Genomic DNA, 21,710 nt, shown 5'->3' with positions numbered 1-21,710 from the left:
GCATTAAATTGATATTACCGAGAACCTCACTGTAAACATGTGAGATGTTTCCCAGCTCAGTTATGCTTTTGAAAAAGTGAAGTCCTTCGCATTCCTCAAAGCTCTGTCATTATCGCTTCTGAGAGACTCACTCGCGTTTGAAATTGAAATTGCAGAGTGAAAGTCGAACACAGGAGAAAACGAAACAGCAGGAGTGTTGTTTATGTGTGTCTACATTTCACATTTACCGTGTCTGTGTGTGTGTATGTGGAGACATTTATAGGGTGATTGTTTCGGGGTCATGCTCCACTCTCCCATGAATAAAAATTAACGACACTAGCCAATAATGATGCTGGGTTCTGAATATTTTTAAACTGAGCATGTTATTTTGTGCAAACACTCATTATCGATAAGTGTTTCCATTTTCCGACTAAAACGAGGCCCCAGACCGAATTTCTTAACTATTATTCTATTTTTAATCTGGTGCCACAAATTACAGATGATATTATTCTGTAACATTTCAATCAAACCTGAATACTGCCTGTGCAACCCGTAAGTTTTCTTTAATTCACCAGATAACTGTTATTCAGAAGTTCAGTCAATATATTGAATGTTTAAGGAAACAATATTCTTGATTCATCTTCTGTAACCGCTTGTACCCTATCCCAGCTAGGAAACAATATTTTACTCTATACTTTGAGCAGGCCTGTCCCTGACTCCAGACTCGGATAGTCATAGAAATTTTGCTCGCCTGGTCTGGCTCCTTTAAATCAATCTCTTTCCTCTTTAGACTTCCACCTTTTTTTCCTTTGCTTTTATTTAACTTCCTTTCTGGTTCTGTATAATCAACCTGTCATATTAGAATACAGTTATTCTTTGGTGTCCCCATGTCTGGGATCAAACAAATCACTTTGGTGTAATTTGGCATGGTTTGGTTTGTGTCGCTCTTTTGTTCCTTTGTTTTAATAGTTTTACAATAAGGTGAGGTAATAAGGTTTGGCGGTACCGACAAAACATAGTGGTATGCAAGTGGTCTTAGTTCAAATAATAATATTATTATATAAAGAGGAATCCCAGGCTGTAAACTAAATGACATTTTTTTTCTCTCTCTTTGTAAACCTGAGACACTCAGCCTTGATAATCCATCATGCCCAGAGCCTTCGTTATAATGTCACATAAAGAGCTGCACAAATTAAATGAACAGGAGGCATGAGGGTTGATAGGGAAGGGCGAACAAACAAAAACTGAATTCAGCAGACGGGTGAGATCAACAAATGAGAAAAATGGCTTGGAGAAAATTATTATGTTTGGAGACCAAAAGAAAAAAATTGAACACACTGAGTCTTTCACACCAGCCACAGGTGGCCTTGGCATGGAGAGCACTAGGAGTGTAACTGTCATGTAAAGACTGAGCGCTGCACTTTCTGTTAGAAGCAATTGAAGCATTACTCTAAATTGATGAGATATTAATTTCTTTATTCACAGCTCGATGAAGAAAGTCGAGAATGTAGCGTGCCGTATGTGCTTCGACACACACCAGTTGTGTAGCTCAGTGAAAGCTCGTTATCATTCATGTCGCGTGTGCAGTTATTCAATCTCCGTCGTTGTCTCATCGTCACGTAGCCCAGTGCTCACAAACTCTGGCACGCTTTGCTCACACGCACACACATTGCCAGCTGGTTCTCACCCACCACCACAACCGCAACCACCACTACCGCCGCCGCCCTCTCCTCCCCCACTCGCCAAGCACTTCATGGAGGGATGGGCGTGTGCGCACACATCTCCCCAGCTACAGACTCATTACCGCTGTTACATAAGAGCCATGCAGAGGCTTACAAATCAGATTATAATAGCCGGAGGCCACACACTCAGAGAGGATAGGGGTTAGTGAAGCACCGTGGCCAACCAGTGGACTGATGCTGGCATGGGTTTGGACAGAGGAACAGCTGGCACGGTGTCCTGTCTGGGTGTCTGTCCAATCAGTCTGTGCTTCACGTTTACCTGTCCTGCAGGTATTGAAAGGACTGAACTGAGCAGCAAACGTCAGTACAGTTGAACTGTGTCCTCACCTATGTCGCCCCAGTCCTCGCGGTATAGCTATTATCCTGAAACAGCTGTAGTTGGAGCAAGATCACCTCCTACGTTGGCCGTGAACACCACAATTATCCTTGAATCCACGAGAGCACATGGCTATTTCCAGGACAGCCGGTACAATTACAGGCTCGATTCTAAGTAAAGTATCAATATGTCGTCACGGATCGGACTTCCTGGTCAGCTGAAGTCGAGGTTCCACGGTGGCAGCATTCGTGCACGCAGTTAAGATGGAGACATGTTGTTGAGTCACGGTGCAGCGGTGAATGCACTCGGAGCAACGTTGCGTGAGAACAGTGGGCATGTGGAGGTGAGAAGAGAGAAAAACAAGAGGCAATCTGAAAATAAAGATAAAAGGACGCGGTGATCTTCAGGGCATAGTTACGCAATTTTAGACTTTTCAGGGTTTGTCAGTTTATTGTCGTATTCCCAGCTGACCCAGGCTTTTGTGTCGCTCTACACGAAACACAAGGTGAAAATGGAGAGATTTCAAACCTGTTAAAGATTAAACGAGAGGGAGAAGTTTGATGAGATTGTGTCACACTATAACATGTCCCCGTGGAGGAGGGAAGGAGAGAAGGGGCAGTTGGGGAGTAGGAGGGGAGGGATGGTTCAATGCTGTCAGGAAGAGTCAGATGCTCCTGTTATTGTCCAGCAGCAGGGGCTGTCCTCCTAATAGCCTCACTAATCACTCTTGTCATTTTTAATCTTCCTCTTCCACCCTGGGTGTATTTAAAGCAGGGGCCTCCGTGTGCCCGGCCAGGATTAGAGTAGTGAGCAGGAGAGGAGGAGGAGGAGGCGTGGGAGGCAAGGGGGAGGAGAGCACCAGCACCGGCGGCAGCACATTGGGCGCCATGTGACTGATGCTAATGCTAGCAGTACTGTTTTTTTAATATAGGCTAGTACAAAGATACTGATTGGAGGAAAGCAGATAAGAGTTAAATGCATGGAGCATGAGCAGCAGGTGATGTAGGGTGCAGATGGACTCCTGCACTGATCGTGAACATCAAGTGTAAATTAAAGCTGTCAGGTTTTTATGCTTTTATTCTAGTCATTGCCACTCAAGCAGCGGGACGTATGGGTTGTCGGTGTCAGTCTTTTGTATTTCAACATCACTTGACTTTGGGACGCTTGTCACCTTTCAATTTGTTCACTACATACACCGACACGGGAGATATAAAGAGAGATGAAGCAAAGGAAGACATTCTCGCTAAACTAAATGTACCCACATTTTTTAAATTACTTAATTTATTTATTTTTCTTTCTTATTTTTGTACTGTCTGTTTGTACTATTGTTTCATGTAATATATGTTTGTATCTATGTTCTTCTGTGTTACTTGTGTATTCAGGACCCCCTCGAAAATGAGATGCTACATCTCAAGGGGCTATCCCTCAATAAATTCAAAATTCAAATACATTAGGACACGTTCACACAATCAATAGCCATCATTTAGATGTCGCTTTAAACTTTGAGGTGTATGTCACATGTTCTGCAGTACCCGTTGTGTCCTTTCAGGGCCCGTGTCTGGGAGATAGACAGATAGCCGAAAGGAGTGAACAATGTGACCTCCTGTAGATAAGAAGTATAAAACAGATCTACACTGCTCCTCCGAAGAATCGCCACCTTAACGTGGTGGAGGGGTTTGTGTGTGTACCTATGGTCTTGGGAGCTATGTTGTCCGGGTTCTCCCAAATAGGTCTCAGGGGATACTCACAAGTCGCCGGCTGGGTGCCTCCGTGCTGGAGTTCTCCCTGATGAACGAGAGGTTCATCGCCGCCATGTGATTACAAATCACCGGGTGGAAGGCTCAGACTGTAGTTTGTGCATATGCACTGAACAGAAGTTTGGAGTGTCTTCTTGGAGGCCCTGGGGGCGAGGGGGGGTCCTGGAAGGGGCTCCCGCTGCAGACTCCATAGTTCTTCTGGGAGACTTCAAGGCCCATGTGGGCAACAATGGAGTAACTTGGAGGGGAGTCATTGGGAGGAACGACCATCCCTGATCTTGACCCAAGTGGTGTTTTGTTGTTGGACTTCTGTGCCGGTCACGGATTCTCCATAACAAACACCATGTTCAAGCACAAGGTGGCTCATAAGTGTACTTGGTACCAGAGCACCTTAGGCGAAAAGGTAGATGATAGACTTTGTGGTTGTGTCATCAGATCTGCGGCCGTATGTCTCGGACGCTCGGGTTAAGAGAGGTGTAGAGATGTCAACTGATCACCACCTGCTGGTGAGTTGGATCAGATAGCGGGGAAGGCTGCCAGTCAGACCTGGGAAATCCAAACGGGTAGTGAGGGTGAACTGGGGACGACTGGTGGAGGGCCCTGTTTGTGAGATCTTCAACTCCCACCTCTGGAAGAGCTTCTAATGCATCTTGGGGGAGGTTGGGGACATAGAATCTGAATGGGCCATGTTCAAATCCTCCATTGCTGAAGCGGCTGGTGGGAGCTGCCGTGGTGGAAACCTTCGAACCCACTGGTGAACACCAGTGGTGAGGGAAGCGTTCAAGCTGAAGAAGGGGGCATTTCAGGCCTGGTTGGCCCAGGGGACTCTGGAAGCAGCATGCAGGTCTCAGGAGGCTAGAAGGGTTGCAGCTTCTGCGGTCGCGACACAAAAACTCGCACAAGCAAAAAAAATAATCAGCGTATTAGCAGGTGTCACTGTGAACACGTTAGCATGTCGGTATTAGCTCTGGTCGGATTTTGTCCTTATATAGATATATATACAAACATGAATGAAATACTTTCAGAAAGAAAAGGCTTCAGTGGTGACCGGTGGATGTAGCGTTAATGTCAGGTTCTTTTTAGATGATTGAACTCCACATTTTTTTAGTGCCCTTAGGTTTGTTCTTTCACTGCAAATGTTTATTTTTCCTGACAGCAAATCTGACACACTTTAGCCGTTAGCTGAAATGGTTGTAGTGTTTTTGTTGCTGTTTTTACAGCAGACAAACAAAACAAATTCATGACAGTTCAATTATTAATGGCTACAGTATCAAGCTGCACTTTATATTACACAGGCCGAACCAATCCTGATATGTGTGTAAAATCGCTAAGTCAGGTGTAGAAATAGTAGAAGCCTCATAGGAGAAGCATCATAACATCAGGCTGCTGTGTGCGTGTGCAGGTAGAGTATGATGGTGCAGTATCGATCACACTGTGTTCTGCAGTCAGCAGCGTAATCTAATCCCGGGCACCAGACGCTTTCTGTGTCAGAACGCTTCTCGGGTTGGTTTCCTCGTCAGCCTTCTAATAGCATTAGCTGAGCGTGTCCAGCGCAGGTGTAAAAGCCTGCTGTTTAAACTCTCCTGCTGCTATTTGCCAAGAGCGTCTCCATTAATCCGCACGGACAGATCTCTTTATCGAAAAGAAAAGACAGAGGGCCTGCACGTTAAACATCTCAACGGTTAAAATATGAGAGACCGGGAACCGAGATTCCTCAAATCATTGCGTCGTTTCTTCTTATGTAAATTGTCTCGCTTAAAGAAACAGGTAGACATTTTGGAAGGTATTCTAATGTGCTTAGTTTCTGAGAATTAGATGAGAAGATTAATGCCAGCAGCCAAGTGGACTCACTGAGCAGAGAGAGACTGGTTTTGTCCAAAGGCATCAAAATACGCCAACATTTAACATCTCAACTTTCGTATAAATGAAACCGACAAGATATAAAGTGTTAACTATTGAGCTTCAGGATAGCTGCTGTGTAGATCATTGTTAATTGTGGACAGAGCCATTATAGTTATTTCAAGTTTTAGATAATCTGCTGCTGAAACTACATCAGAAAGGTATCAGTCTTCTCTTTAAAAGAGAAAACATGCACATTTCCCAACATGTTGAACTTTTCCTTCAAGTCTGAGAGGTAAAATGTTTTTAATACTTAACTTTCTAACAACAAAATCAATTATATCTTCATTTTTTACTGAATTTCAGTCACAGTCTGACTTTGTTTTAAATAACTGAAGCCAATAGGACCCACAACGGTCTTATTTTTTTTAATTTTGGTTCATTGTTCAGTTCAGTCTTGCATGATTTGTCTTTTGGTGCAGGAAAAACACACACATATCTGAAAAACAGGACAAATAAGAAAACATACGGCAAAAGCAATGAATGTAAACAATACGTGAAGATCATTTAAAACGGGTAAATAACAGTGAATAAGAAGAAGCACATGACAGTTGGTCAGGACTTTATATCCCCAGAGATGAATCTCAGCAGTAAATACGCTGTAATTCGACCTGTTACATCACGCTGGGTTTCAGCTTTACTACACCTTGCTGCTTTCACCTGAGGCTCTAACACTGTAAATGTACCTTCAGCGTGAGAGCACGCCGGGACGCGTTCTGCTGTCTGACCCGAGTGATGATGCAAGAGATTTTGGCTCGGGGGAGGAAGGACAGCTTTTGGCAAGATCTCAAGGCTATTTTCCTTTCCCCATTTAGCGTATCTAATCTGGTCTGATTTGGTTTCCACGGGCGGCAGTCGGAGAACAAGCTTTTATGGATCAATCCAGCAGAGTGGTCCAGACTAAAATATTTCAAGAATTAAAGGATCGTCATGAATTTTGAAGTTTGAAAAGACATTTATTGTGTCCAGAGGATTAATTTTAAATTGCAAAACCCTAACCTTTGCAACCTTTGCTGTAGCGCCACCATGTGGGTGACATTTCTGGTTTTAAATGACTAGAATGACTGTCTATAAACTCCCAAACACAGCTCTTCAGAAGAAGTGTGAGTGATTACCTTGTTTTTGTGGAACATTTGTATCTATTCAACAGAGATGTACAATATGTCAACTGTGTGATATGACTTGATAATGGCTGCCCTTAACGTAAAACATATCTTAAGCCCCGAAGCAGCAATTTGCTTGCTTTATGTTGCTCTTTTAGAAATCACAGAAGCTCATGTGAAGTAGAAATAAATCGGAACAATGATCAAGTCATTGCCACTGGCGTATGCCGCTGCCGGAGTAAAACGATTTGTCAAACAAGCTCAGACTGACGATGGCTGCGTCAAATGTTGAAAACACATCCTTCACAGATCTAAACAACCATTCACGGAGAGAACTGAGCCTGCCTGCCTGCCTTAATCTTTGTCAAAACGTTCAGCGTGCAGGTTGCCAGCTCTGAGGATGCTCTTATTGTTTCAAAGTGTTGCAAAGAGGATTTTGCAAAACAATAACAGGAAGCAAAAGGGGAGGAGAAAATGATGTGAAATATGCATCCAGTGGCAGGACTTATCCAAACTTATCTATACCTGGTTAGGTCAGACTTCTCCAAGAGTGGCTGCCAATAACAGCTCAGGAGCTTTAAATGTTGGTGCAATGCCATCATCAGGTCAAGATTTAAAAATTTCCAGTACTTTGTTCTGTGTGCAAATACATGCAAAACTAATACTCTGTGGACTCATCTGCACATTGAGTTTAATGACAATTAGCAAATGATAACATGCTAAGAATCATTTCAGCATTTTAGCATTATCATTGGTTGTACTGTATATTGTTAGCATCCATCCCTGCAGAGTTAATAGTGTGTTCTCCTCCATTCACAAACGCGTGTACATGTGGACGTTTAACCTGATGATGTATGTGCACTTTGTTCTTAAGTTTCCTGGTGCTCACCTTAAATCTCTGTTGAAAACATGGATGTATGAGCAGGATTTTGTGATGTTTGGAAGCCAAACATGATCCTATATGAAGCTTAATATTATCATCAGGCCGTGCTGTTTTTGTGTCTCTTCTTAAACTAAAATTATAGTATAAAGAGGAATAACCTGGCCCAACCAGACAGGAAACTGGATACCAGAACTGCATCTTCCTGGAGCGATCGCAGAGAAGTTACTTTTTTCTTCACGCTTGCCACCGCCGTTCACGACAGTCGTCACCACTACGCGTGTGTGACGCTGCGAGCCGTGGCGTCACAGGTTACAAATCATGTACGCCACTAATGTTATTTCCCAGCAGCCCACTGCGCATTTTACTGATCTCTGTAAGGTTCACTTCACACTGCCGTCGCCGCTGCTGCTCAGTTCACCTTGTGGCGTCCTTCTCCTGCGGCGTAGTAGGAGAGCTAAGGGAGAGTGATCTGTGGCGGAAGAAACGCGTGAGATTGAATGTTGAATGACACACTTGAGGGACAAGAAGACCATTTATGTGTGAAAGCATAGTGACATTGCTGGTTCCAGATCACTGGTCTCGTTCGTGACGTCACGTTTACATAGTAAGTGTGTAGTAAGTCACTGGGAGTAGCAGAACCAATCATCACTCCTGTGGTTGCTGGCTATGACATGCTATATATAGTCATGTAGTGCAGGACATGTTGGCATGCATCTTTTATCCCGTCACTGCACTAAAATGCTCTCTCCTCAGCTTGGAGCCATTGCAGCACAGCAGTGAGTGACTTTGCTCCCCACTATGTAAGTGTCAGGGGCCTGAACGTCCACTGACAGCAGCCACGGGCAGTGGCATGCACAGCAGCACTGTTTGACTTTCTCAAAACAGCCACCCGCGGCTTATTTTCATTCAGTCAGTGGCGCTCCCCCTGAAAAGCTGGATGTAGGCCCCCATAAGCATGGCTTCACTGAGTGGATATTCTTCAATTTAGCTGAAGAAATAAGTTACTCACTCCATTTCTAACGCAAATCGCTGGTTACAGGACATGAAATAAGACGTAAATGAGAGGTCTGGATACTGTGTGTGCTGAGTCTAGCAATAGCTGTTACTGTCGAAGATCTAAAATGACCCTTTCTGACTCTGCCAACCAGTCAAGTTGAGTTTTACATCTATGTCTGTCCAAGTTCCTATAATACACTGTATGTAGTGCTTTGAAGGAATTATTTTTTTTTTTGCAGAAAATTAAGATGTCACAGTTAACCTTCTGGACAGGTGATGAAATGTCATTACTTGAGTCCAGCTCAACATCTCTTTGATGAACAGCCATCAATGTGTTCTTGTGATGTCATGTTTACAAGAATTGGACGAAGAACCCAGTAACATAATACCTCCAGCCATGTCTGTTACCGGTATAAAAGCATAAAAAAACGCTTTTTTTTTATTCTAAATTCATGACAATATATGAACATGTATTTATTTAGTAGTGCAGTGTAATGTCAGCCATGAAGCATGGCTCTGTGGTGTTTGCAACTCTCTGCCCGCACGGTTTCAAGCAGATGGGTCCCTCCAGTGTGAGCTTTAGGCTATGGGTCCTGTAAAGCATGTAAAGAAAATCTGGCTTATATTTGCCACTATATAGATAAATGTTTGTTGAATTAAATAAGAAGTTATTAAGAATTAAATGAAGGGCTGTAGATCAGTCACAAACAGGTGCAAACCAGTAATCAGGACAGTGCAGGCAGGAATAAAGCTCTGGTCTGAGGCTTTCTGTAGATTTAAGGGAAGTTGCTTGGTCGCAGCAGTTAAGTTGCACATAAAATACACTTTTGAAAACCGCTAGTAAAAAGACAAATAGGTATATATATCAGTATATAGTGCATTATATTCTCTGTCCTCTGTCCTCTGTTTGAGAACTTAAACATAATTTTTTTTCTCACTTTATTTAAATATTGAGTGTGTGCTCTGTGTGAAGTAGTGGACAAAGTGTCCCAAAACCAAGATAAAATAGTCTTATTTGTTTGGGTTTTTTCTACTTTCAAGCTACTGCACTGCTTTATGACTCATTTTAAATGTTCAGCCTGTGTGTTGACGTCAATGCTAAATGTAATCCTGGGTCAGAACGACACACTAAACCTCTCTGTAGAGACGGACTAATTGTCAATATCCTCCAGATGTACCAAAACAATAAGTGTATCATATTGTCAGCCCACGCACTCACTGAAGACCAATAATAATAAAAAAAAATCTCTCCTTGATGTTATCTTGAATGTCAGTGTAGTCCATTCACGTCACTTGTACACCTGAAACAAGAAAGTGATAATTCCCTTCACATAACATCCCAGGTGTAAAAGCATTCAGTATATATTTAGACGGCCTGTTTGAGCACCAGAAGCGTCACTACAGCTGTGGCACCCAGCAGGTGGTCCACGAGAAACGTACATTTGCATCTCGACGGCTCGTTTCATCCCCGTCCTCCACGAGTTGAGTCGTGAAGCTCACATCCTCGTTAGTCTTTGATCAACCATTCTGACAAGAGAGTAGGATGGAGTACACATTACATACCTGATAGAGCAGGCATGGGCAGGTACCAGTCTCCATGGCAACCGGCTGAAGGAGGATTTGAAGACACTGTAGTGATGCTGATGCCCTAATGACAGGAAGTTTGTCCTGCTGCTAGACTCGATGCGGGGAATGTGTTTTGCGTTGCTGTCAGAATACTGAGGGTTTCACAAGTGGGATCAGGCGGCACTTTGCTAAGATGACTCAAACGGCACCGATCCTCAGAAAGTCTTACGCCGCATAAACTGCTGTCAAAGGCTTAGGCTAATAACGCTCCCTGCTCTGTCTGTCACAGATCACCCCTCTGTGTTTTTTACCACTGGAAAAATAAGGTCTCACTTCTATTAGTGTTTCTACATTTCAGGATCTGCATTTTAAAATGAGTCAAGATAAGCATTTTGAAAACAGAAACAACAGTGACACAGTGTGATTTTACTGTTCCTTACTCAAGGAAAGATTTCATCTGCTGACCTTAGCTTTCATGGTTTCTTTAAATCACCGTTTGTGACGTTTCCTGAAGCGTTATTTCCCCCCTCCCTCGGTGCGTCCGCTGAGGGCCGTGTCTGGCCTCGTTGTGTCAGATTGCTGCCCTCTCAAGGCGCCCGGTTACATCACAGGCCGGAGCCGGGTGCTGGCAGAGCTGGGAATATGATCAGTAGACTCTGGAGCGAGGGGACGGGAGATATTTCTGTGTTTACGTCTGTGCGTGTGGATCTGAGCCACGTCTGCATCGATCGAGGGACGATGCCTGCAGCTTGTTTGATTCTGTACTGCATCAGTCACGACTGAAGATCTCAACGTTGCTGAAGAGTGAAGCTGACGCTGAGAGTTAAAATGCTAACACATGGCCTTTTGTCTAGATTGAGCTGTGACCCACAGACACAAATTATTAAAAAAAAAAAGACGAAGAACGATATCTGCTGCACAAAACATTTCTCTTCATTCTCAGCTAAACACTCCTTATGTTGTTTTATCCTCTAAAATAAATAACCTGCTACAGAAGATGTAAAGCAGTATATGTTTTATTCTAAGGGTTTAAAGATAAAATGATTTATTACTGTAGAAAGTGTTTGTTGGTCATTTTTAACATGTTAAAGGGGAACTACTGTTTTTTACAACCTGGACCTTATTTCTGGCGTAAAATACAATCATTTACTCACCCATATAACTTTTGTGTCATTCGTAGTCGTTCGGGAGATATTTAGATCTGTATATCCATATAGTGGGAGTGACTGGGGCACCGAAACGCATTCCTCTAAATAACACATTATCTGCCGTGAAAACATTTCACTAATATTTTGTTATTGTACGCTAGTGCTATTCCCCGTTGAGGCCAGAGTTACCTGTTATCATCATTCGGGGTCTGTAGATTGACCTACAGACCCCAGATGATGTCTTCTGACCTGGATGATACCGTCTCGGCTTGTTTACCTGTAAATTACAGGATGATGATAACAGATAACTCTCAACGAGGAATAGCACTAGCGTATCATAACAAAATATTGGTGAAATGAACAAATTTCGCGCCAAATAATAAATTATTTAGAGGCTGCATTTCGGTGCCCCATTCACTCCCACTATATGGATATACACAGATCTAAATATCTCCTGAACGACTACGAATGACACAAAAGTTATATGGGTGAGTAAACGATCGTATTTTATGCCAGAAATAAGGTCCAGGTTGTAAAAAAAAAACAGTAGTTCCCCTTTAACACCTTGTTTCTTCTCTTGATGCCCCCAGTATTGTTGTTTGTGAGTGCTGGTGTTTTTACTGTGACATGTTCACAATGCAGCAGTAGCGAAATACAGAATATCTTATTTAAAACAGACAGCCACACCACTCTGTTAAAGAGAACAGCATTGTGCAGTTCCCTTTTAATTGCAATGGTGCCATATAACACATGCATACGGATATAAAGTTCTCCATTTCACCATTGAAAGCACTCTGAAAGGAATCTTTTATTCGTTGTATCCGTGGAGGTTCCACGTGCAACACTTGAAATGTGAAAGTGAACCTTCCACTGGCAAGTCGCTGATACGTTTCACAGACACTTTTATTGAACGTTTTACCTGAGCATGGAGAAGTGCTTAAGTGGTTTCAGGCTGATAAAGTGTTTTTCTTTTTTTTTTTCTTTGTTTTGCAGAAAGTGAGTGAGAAAGTCGGTGGAGCGGAAGGAACAAAGCTCGATGATGACTTCACTGAAATGGAAAAGGCACGTCTGAACTTTTCTCATGATCACCGTGTTGAGTTGACGGCTAAATCCAGAGATAATTACTAGATTGTCGCAAGTTTGCTGAACTTACACAGACCCCTGCAAGTCCAGCTCAAAATTAGTCATATATTCAGCGGAATTCAATTCAGACACGTTTCTCAGTATTTTACACTGAAATTAAACTCCAAGAAGAGTTGTTGTGAAAGTGTTGCCTTTAAGTACCAATGTTAACACTGTACACTTGTCTGCTGAGTGTCTCATATTTGTTTTTCATCTGTTATTTCTGTTTTTCCGTTGTTTCACTTTGTGACTTACAGAGGGTGGACACCACCGCTCGAGCAGTGCTGGACATCATGACCAAAACCACTGAGTATTTGCAGCCAAACCCAGGTAACATCAGCTCTGCAAGAAGATCACCTGACCCTGACAGGTTTTCTGTTCTCTATATACAGTTTGGACACCCCCACCGAGTCAATATTTAGATGCATCGAGGGTCTCCTTGTTTGTAATTTATGAATTTTAGCCATTTTTCCTTCAGATCACTCACAGTTTTTTTTCAGTGATCCTCATGTCAGCGGTCTGTGAGTGACACTTCTTTTTGAGGTCTGATTTGCAAGGTTCCTCATTTGCTGCTCATTTTTTCCAACCATAAATTTCCCTTATAGTGGACAAAGTGCTCAGTTTAAGCTGTCACTGACTTTTATAATGAAGCTGCAGGTAAGGTTTTTTATTTTTATGTCGGCCATGTTTGTGCGGAAGTCCTGCACAGTGGAACGACGCACCAACGCTGCTCATGTGTCGGCAAAACCTTCTTGCATCTTCTCTGCAGTCATACAGGGCTTTTCTTGGTCTGAACAGTTTTTCTTTAGTTGAAACAGTTTCCCTTTTCTCCGATCTAATCTTTACTTTTAATGGCATGGCAGCTCATGAAGATTGAGAGCTGGATGTTCCCTGATATCTTGTTACAGTCCTCTTCTACTTGGTAGGCATTGGTTAGCCTCCTACTCAAAACTTTTAGTCAGCTGCTAAGTGTTTCTACAGAGTTTGAGTTGTCATCAGACAAAACCATGACAATTTCTGACCTAATGCAGCTCTGAGGCTTTACACGTAGCTGATTGATATTATTTAGATTTATTTTTTTCCAAAGAGCATCACAGAACTCTCAGTAATCTTCATATTAAATAACCTTGCTAAATCTGGCCCAGAGGTGTTTGATTTAATCAGAGCTTTGCCGTCACAGCCACCAGAGCCAAGATGAGCATGATGAACTCCATGTCACGCATGCGGGGCCAGGAGAAGGGGCCGGGCTACACGCAGACCGAGGCCATCCTGGGAGAGTCCATGCAGAGGTTCGGCAGGGAGCTCGGGGAGGACTCTAACTTTGGTGAGCTGCGGCACATTAACACTTCTGACAAGCACTTTTACAGTCTTCACAAGAACAAAGTGGTATAATTCTATTCCCTCAAGGACGCAGTAACGATGAAAAATGTATGAGGCACTTTTCCAGACAAAATGCCTGCAGTTTACTTAGTTCACAAGGGAAGGCATTAAAGTGATACTTCAATAAAAGCCCTGTCTTTAAAATTGTAAATAGTAATGAGATAGTGTTACCAAATATCATTGACGTATCTTGATTTTTTTTTTTTTTACGCCATACACTGAATTTATTATTTGTCTGTTTAAATTTCTAAATCTATGTTTGTCTTTTCCAGGCCTTGCTCTGATCGATGCTGGAGAAGCCATGCGTGAGCTTGGAGAGGTGAAAGACGCTCTGGACATGGAGGTGAAGCAGAACTTCATTGATCCACTGCAGAACCTCCATGAAAAAGATCTCAAGGAGATTCAGGTACAGACGAAGGAGAGGGGGAACAAAAAGATTAAAGTTGTCTGTAGGTCAAAGATTCAGATTTAATTTGTGCGTGTTTTGTTTTTGTTTTTTTGCAGCACCACCTGAAGAAAATGGAGGGTCGCCGCCTGGACTTTGATTACAAGAAGAAACGTCAGAGCAAAGTGACAGATGACGAGCTCAAACAAGCACTGGAGAAGTTTGACGACTCCAAGGAGATTGCTGAGCAGAGCATGTTCAACCTGTTGGAGTGCGATGTAAGGATTCCTTTATCTTTCTGAACGCCTCAACTCCTGGTGATGAATTGGGGTTAACATATCTGAAACTCCTGTCTCATTCTGCATTACACTGGAGAAATTGAACAACTGATATCGAAATATGCCAAAGAGCCACTCAGGAGCCACTCGGTTCTGCTGCATGGTTTGAGTTTATAAATCTGCCATCAGTCTTCCATGGTATCCACCGCTATGCTCATGGGATAACTTAAGTTTGTACATCGGACCAAATCACAAAAACCGTGACTGACTTTAAAAGACGAAGGGCGTCTTGACTATATCATAATTTATGCATCTGTTTGCCTCACAATGTCCCAACACAAAAATTAGCATGTCAGAATTTCTTCCTTTGTGTCATGTGACCACATTAACATATTTATTCACCAATAGGAGCCTAAAGGCTACACCACACACAGCATCGCCATGTAAAACAGGCTAGAGGACAGACACATAATGTGTTCTTAGTGCGACACAGTCACTTTGTCTTTCACAAGACAGTGTCATTCCCGTTATTGTATATTTATATTCTTACCACTGTATTTATTGTAAGCATTTTTTTAATCCATCATCTAAAAGAGTTTAGGTACAGAAAAAATTCTGATGTGCTGTTAGCAATACTGAATCCACACATTATAATTAGGACCACCAGTTTCAGTGATCCAACTGATCCTGGACAGCAGCTGGCAGCATGTACACTGTTTATCAGAAGACATTTTGGATGATGAGGTATGTCTGAGCGTTCAAAAAGAGTTTTGACAAATGCTACAACTTAAGTGAAGGTAGAGAGTCTGTGTCTGTACAACAACATGCGAAGCGAGGCATTTCAGAGAAAACGATTGAGAGGTAAATCACCCACAGTAATAATTCACCCCAAGTTTAAAGTCTCAAAACTTAAAGGAGCGTTTCATGAGCCTCCAGTGTGGATGTGTCGTCAGTCCTGTGCTTCTTCTCTGGGTACCAACAGATTGAACAGGTGAGCCAGCTGGCTGCGTTGGTCCATGCTCAGGTGGAGTATCACAGCCGGGCTGCTGAGATCCTCACACAGCTTTCCAGTAAGATTGACGAACGGTCAGTACCAACTTTGTAAACGTCTGGTTTTAGCACGAGCCACTGGCTGACCCACGGCGACACGTGGAATATCAGTCACTGGTTTTTCAGAGTGAGATGTTTGAACCGAGGATTGTTTGTCTCTTCCTCCTTGAAGGATAAGGGACACTTCTAACAAACCAAGGAAAGAGTTTGCCCCAAAGCCACGTACATCTCTGGACTTCTCCATCAGTGAGAACCACAATGGAGGCATCCACGGTGCTCGTTCTCCAGGTGAGACCCAGAGTGAAACCTCACATGTTCGGAAACACGACCAGAAACTAGTCTTGATACTGTTCATGTACTGATGATTATCATAAGGGAATCCCATAAGTTTCATTCAAAGTGGAAACACAAAAAAAAATATCTAAAGTTTTAATATTTTCCCCTAAAGGCTAGTTTCTGGCCCGGTTTCTCTTAATTAATTTATATTTTTCTTTGAACCCCCTCAGTTTTTGATTTTTACTGTAAACTTTGAAATATTATATTTATTTTGGTCACTTATACACATGTCACACTGTCTATGTCCTGATATTCCAACATTTCCTGCAGATATTTCACAATAAAAGCCTTCCAGGGAAGAGAAAGCCACCTCCTACAGGAGTAATCGGGCCTCACCTCCTTTTAAGGCTTCTAGCATGATACATTATATATGGAGTGTGTATTGTACAGGCATACACAAAACCATAAACACTCAAAAAACAACATGCAAATAGTGGAAAATAACTTGAAAACCAAAAGCAATAAACTATATTTGAGCGTTTACAGTACATTTATTGTCTAATTTTTGTGTTTCTTTTCCCCAGACGTTTTCCCCCACATTTATTCACTGCACTGAACAGAATATCCATCAGTCCAGATCAAATAAATACAACTCTGCGCTCTTCTCTTTCCCATTATGATTTTTGTTTGTACTTTTTTAGGTGCGAGGTCTCCAGGTGAGCCAGGTCAAACTGTGCTTCTTTTCTGTCAGTTAGCTTCCAACGTCTTTGTGCTCATCACATCTTTTTCATTCACATCGAAAACTCAGAGCTACTTCTACTTTTTTCTCCCGCCCCTCCCCGCCCTCCCCCCCTCGTGTTGTTTCCTCTCCCCTCCCTTTGCAGCAAGGTCTCCAGGTGAGACAAAAGTGATTCCCGGAGAGATACCACAATATCTCTTCGTCAAATTTCTCATTTTCATCCCTCTCTCTTTGATTTTTGATTTTCTTTTGTGGAAAGAAAATGGTTGTTCTGAAATGATCCCAAAAAACTGCAGAAAATCAAGTGCCGTCCGCTTGACTTACGAAGAACGGCCGATCAACAGTGACAATAAAAAGCTCACATAGCAGCGGACGAGCATTTCCTCTTTCTGCTTTGGTCTCTCGTCAGATTTCTGATCCGTCTTATCCTCCTGTTTCTTTGTCTGCCAGTCTCTCCACCTCTCTTGCAATTCGTTGTCTGTTTTGTGTTTCTTTTCACTCTGCCGTTTACTGACCTCATCATTGCTGCGCCCTCTATACTTATCCATTAGTTCATGATTTCTCCATCTAAAAATCCGATTGCTAAAATTCTCGTTTCATCATTGTTTTCTCTTTTTTTTCTCTCTTGCAGCAAGATCTCCAGGTGAGCAAGAGTGACATGGAGAGAGATGCAAAATCTCTCAATCACTCTTATTTTTATCTTTCCTTAAGTGGACTTTTGAATAAGTGTATTTTGTTTCTGTTTTGTTTTCAGTGCAGAGTGCTAATTCAGTGCTCTTTCTGTCTAACCTCTGTTTCTTCTTTTCCGTTTTATTGTTGAAGGAACAGTTTGACATTTTGGGAAATGTGTTTATCTGTGTGTTTACTCCAATAATCCTGCGTGGATGCAGCCGTTTATCTCTGTCAGACAAATTCCACCTACGAGCACCTCTAAAGCTCGCAAGCAATCGGTTTTATGTGGGTTACAAGCACAGGCTATATAAAAGCTGGATGTAGGAAAACCCTTTTAGAAGCTTATGGTTCACCTTCTTGATTTCTTGGATCCAAAAAAAGGCACCAAAGTTGGATGTTTGGATCAGACTGAGAAGCTAAGGACAATATTCACGCTCATATGGTGGTGACTTGCCATGCTCTACTTTTGGTGTCTGTTTTACTCTAGATTTCACCATAATATATAAAAGACACAATATTGAAGAAGACTCCTACTAGAAACTCTGTAGGACATGTTTACAAAGAAAATAAATGCAGTGTAAAACTGCTAACCAGTCCAACTTCTTTTGTAACTAGAAGAGTCGCCCCCTTATGGCCATTAGAAGAAATTCAGATTTAAATCACTTCTACATAGGCTTCAGTTTTCAAAGCCAGAAGCTAGAGGCTCATTTAAGGTACTGCGGGACATAGATGCAGTAACCTACGCACGTAGCTGACTCCGGTGTGAGCCATTTATACTTGTGCACCCGCAGTCTGGCTTGCTCTGTAAAAAATGCCACCCAAACGCTAGTTGGTGCTGTGTCTTTTTTACCAGTCGGGATAATTTTTGTTCCCACTTTCTGCTCCCCTTCCAACAATGGCGATTGAAACTTTCGTCGAAACTTCACCTTCGACGAGTCATACAAATGTTTGTATCTCCGAACCTCCTCAGTTAACCTTTCCTCGATGTGTTCCATCTTTATTGATCCAAAACAATCAATTCTAAAATTGAGGAGATGGAGAAGCAGCCGGAAATACTAAAGTGAAAACACACTTCTACCTATTTCTGTAGAGGTGCATGTCAGCTACGGTGCTAGGGTCTGCGTATGCTCTGCGCTGACGCCGTAGCTACAGCGTCAAATTGAAGCCTAAAGTGCACCGTTTATATTCAGTACACTCTGTGTACACTCACCCAGATTTTATACATATTTCTTGTTTGTGGAGCTGCCTGACAATCACTCAGAGCTGAGAACTACCCCTCTCTAAGTGACCCACTTGCTGTTCATATACTTTAAAATTTTAACAGATTTTAACAATTGAAATAAAACTTTTAATTAGTGAGCTTTAGAGTTGCTGTTAGGCAGGTTTTGTTACCTTTGGGCAAGGCCAGGTGAGCAATAACACCATTCACGTTTGGATGCTCTTTAACACAGGTGCAGTGTTTAACCAGAGGTACAGTGCATTTACAAAAAAAACAGACATTTCCCTTTGAGAATAAATCCCACATCTGTGTCCTTTGTCTATCCACCGTCTTTGCTTCAGTGTTGTGTGCTAATCTGCAGTTGGCTCATTACTGGCGCCTGAGGGCAGAGGGTGGGAAAAAAAAAAAAACTTTAACAAACCACAGAAAGAGTATGAGAGCGGTCTAGATCCTCTCATCTAACCTTCCTCAACAAAGACAACTGATAAGTGCATTACCCAAAATACTGAACTGCTCCTTTAAACGTGTTTTGCCAAGTTCTTATTTGCTGATAGTCACGCTGATCTGTCTCTTGTGCTTTGTCCCATCCTCTCTTCCCCACTTTCAGCCAGGTCTCCAGGTGAGCCTTTCAAAAGCTTTTCCTGTGATCATTATGTTTCTAATCTACACTGTTGCCCGTAAAGTTGGAATAAAATATTTTTACCTCTTCTCTAATGTGATGCATGCTCGAGAGATAAATAGTTTATCTTCTCATTTACTGACCAATCTCCACCAAAGACATAACTGATGTGTTGAAGTAGGAATAAAAACAGGAATGTGTCTGAAAACAAAATTATTCCAACTCTACGGTGAACAGTGTCTTTGCAGCATTTTCTCTTCTCGCCTCACCCCTACTGACTCCCCTTATCGTCTCTAACTCCCTGCCTCTTTCCTCCAGCTCCCATGGACCAGCCCTGCTGTCGCGCACTGTACGATTTTGACCCCGAGAATGAAGGTGAGCTAGGCTTCAAGGAAGGCGACATCATCACCCTAACCAACAAGATCGACGAGAACTGGTACGAAGGCATGCTCCACGGCAACTCCGGCTTTTTCCCCATCAACTACGTGGATATCCTGGTGCCGCTGCCCCACTAGGACGTCCCGACTACCAGCTGTGTCTGCAACAAATCCTGGCCTCCAGCTCCTCCCTTCCAGTATTCCCCCCGTAACCTTTTCCTAAACATTCCTACTACTAACCACCTGTACTCCGCTTCAAAGGAGTCAATACAGCAACAACACAATAACGAACGAAGACGTGAACAAGGTTAATGAGGAGAAAAAGCAAGTGTGCATCAAATGAGAGTAAAAAACTTTTAAGGGAAATGAGGAAAAATCTGCATTGATATTGTTGCTCCCCCTTTATTCCAGGAGGTACCTTCAGGCTTCCATAGTCATTTTTCCCATTGCCGTTCCAGCTTTTGTCCTGGTTTAAGTTGGCTGTCAGTCCGTCATGAGTTTATCAGAGCAGCTTTGCAGAATCACACTTTCTCTCATTCACTGTATTTTGTGCGAACCTCTACAGTAGATAGAATCTTTTCTCTCACATACTACGAAAATAATGTCGGTCCACGTGCTTCATGTTTGTTAGAGACTGTATGTCAAGCATGGTTTCAAGTGTTTTAACGTTTTATCTTATATATATAAAAAAAAAAAAAAGAATATGTTGAGTAGTTTTGTTTTAAATAGTCCTCTTTTTAACAGTGGTCGTCTCTCTTGACACGCTCGGACAGTTTCTGGAGAAACAGCGTCCCTGTCGTGCCCTAGAAACTCTGTCTCTCTAAAGGAGTTTTAACAAAGCGTTGTAGGCGGCGTCATCCGGCTGACAACCGATAGTATTTTTATGTTTTACATATCAACGTGCACGTGTGATTGATTGGTCATGTGTGATTTAGATACCAAAGTTATCTGCGATTTAACTCCAACGGGAGGCGTCAGCAAATCAGCGCGACGCTACAGGGTGAAGCTCGCCGTCTCTAGTTCTTTGGTATTTTATAAGGAGTGGGTGAAACTGTATTCTTGAGTACGTAACACTACATATCTGAGCCAGTGATTAGTGAAGTGATGACATGATTTGCAGAAACCACAAGTCGTGAAGTTTAAACAGTCTGAAGTGAAAACTATGGTGCATAAGTTTCAGTCCTCCGACATGTATTTTATCAGCGACGTGAACAATGGTTGATGTATTGTGATATAATAACTTATAGGACTTAACCGCTCACCGGGGGGGAGACGTTTTTTGCTGAAGGTGTGGCTCTTTCTGCTGCATCCCTACTAGACCAGTTAGTATTCTGTAGTTTAGCTGTCTGTAAGCCACTGATTAAGATGATACTAGATGTGAAAAGGGTTTAAGGAGGACGAGGGAGTGCACAAACAAACGGCTGTCAGAGTGGAATGAGAATTAATTTCCTTTTGTCTTGAAATGATGCAACTTAGACTAAAAAAAAAACAAAAAAAACAACCTTTCTTCCTGGTGATATAGACAAGAAGCCACTGCTTCCCCCTTCCTGTGTCATGTCAGACCTCAGAACAAACTGTTATACATAATGTTTAATATTCTCTGACCTGTCGTGGGCTTGTATGCAATGTTGTGTGGGATTGTTTTCACGTCTTTAAGTGATACTACTGATAATCTGGAACACACATCCACTTGGGTTATCTCTTTTAGTCAGGTGAGGTGTTATTCGCCATTCTTTCACCCATCTTGTAGTAATGTTGTGCGTGTATTTTTGGAGGAGGGGTGCATGTTCGGGTTTGCATACTGTTCGTGTTATGCGCAGGGGCGGGGCTACAGGGGACCTCGGATGCTGAGGTGTTTAAAATATACTGTCTCTGACAGTGTTCAGCATTAAAACAAACATGGATGTCTCTTTAATCAAAGGACCAACACATTATACTCAGTAGAAATAAAATTACGTGATGCAAAATCTAAAATAACTCATATTATTTTTTTAGTTTTTAGGGTTTTTGTTTGTTTCCAGTGGAGAAGCACAAGTTTAACAGACAGTATATTGGGGAAGAATAGCTATACAACTTAAAGAAGTCATGTATTTATTTTTTAATTCCTTCCTTCTTTTTCTCTTTCACTTTTTTTTTAACAATCGTGTGTATCTTTGCCCTCAATGAGGACTGTACAGCTTTTTGTGTTTTGTTTTCACCTTGTG

General features: G+C 42.3%; 1 protein-coding gene across 1 annotated transcript in view; it reads left to right on the top strand.

Annotated features, from left to right (window-relative positions):
- The window catches only part of sh3gl2a (SH3 domain containing GRB2 like 2a, endophilin A1), a 34,382-nt gene extending 14,657 nt beyond the window's left edge, over window positions 1-19,725 (top strand). Inside the window, exons 2-10 of the mRNA XM_084569715.1 lie at window positions 12,383-12,451; window positions 12,769-12,841; window positions 13,692-13,835; window positions 14,164-14,297; window positions 14,396-14,554; window positions 15,537-15,640; window positions 15,777-15,904; window positions 16,582-16,596; window positions 19,448-19,725. Of these exons, the coding sequence (XP_084425841.1) occupies window positions 12,383-12,451; window positions 12,769-12,841; window positions 13,692-13,835; window positions 14,164-14,297; window positions 14,396-14,554; window positions 15,537-15,640; window positions 15,777-15,904; window positions 16,582-16,596; window positions 19,448-19,644 (1,023 nt within the window). The 3' untranslated portion in view covers window positions 19,645-19,725. The remainder of the gene's footprint in view (window positions 1-12,382; window positions 12,452-12,768; window positions 12,842-13,691; window positions 13,836-14,163; window positions 14,298-14,395; window positions 14,555-15,536; window positions 15,641-15,776; window positions 15,905-16,581; window positions 16,597-19,447) is intronic.
- Window positions 19,726-21,710: the final 1,985 nt, after the last annotated feature.

Source organism: Chelon labrosus (genome assembly GCF_963514085.1).
Source record: "Chelon labrosus genome assembly, chromosome: 2".
Taxonomy (NCBI): domain Eukaryota; kingdom Metazoa; phylum Chordata; class Actinopteri; order Mugiliformes; family Mugilidae; genus Chelon; species Chelon labrosus.
Note: the sequence above shows the minus strand (reverse complement) of the source record. Positions and strands in the feature narration are given on the sequence as shown.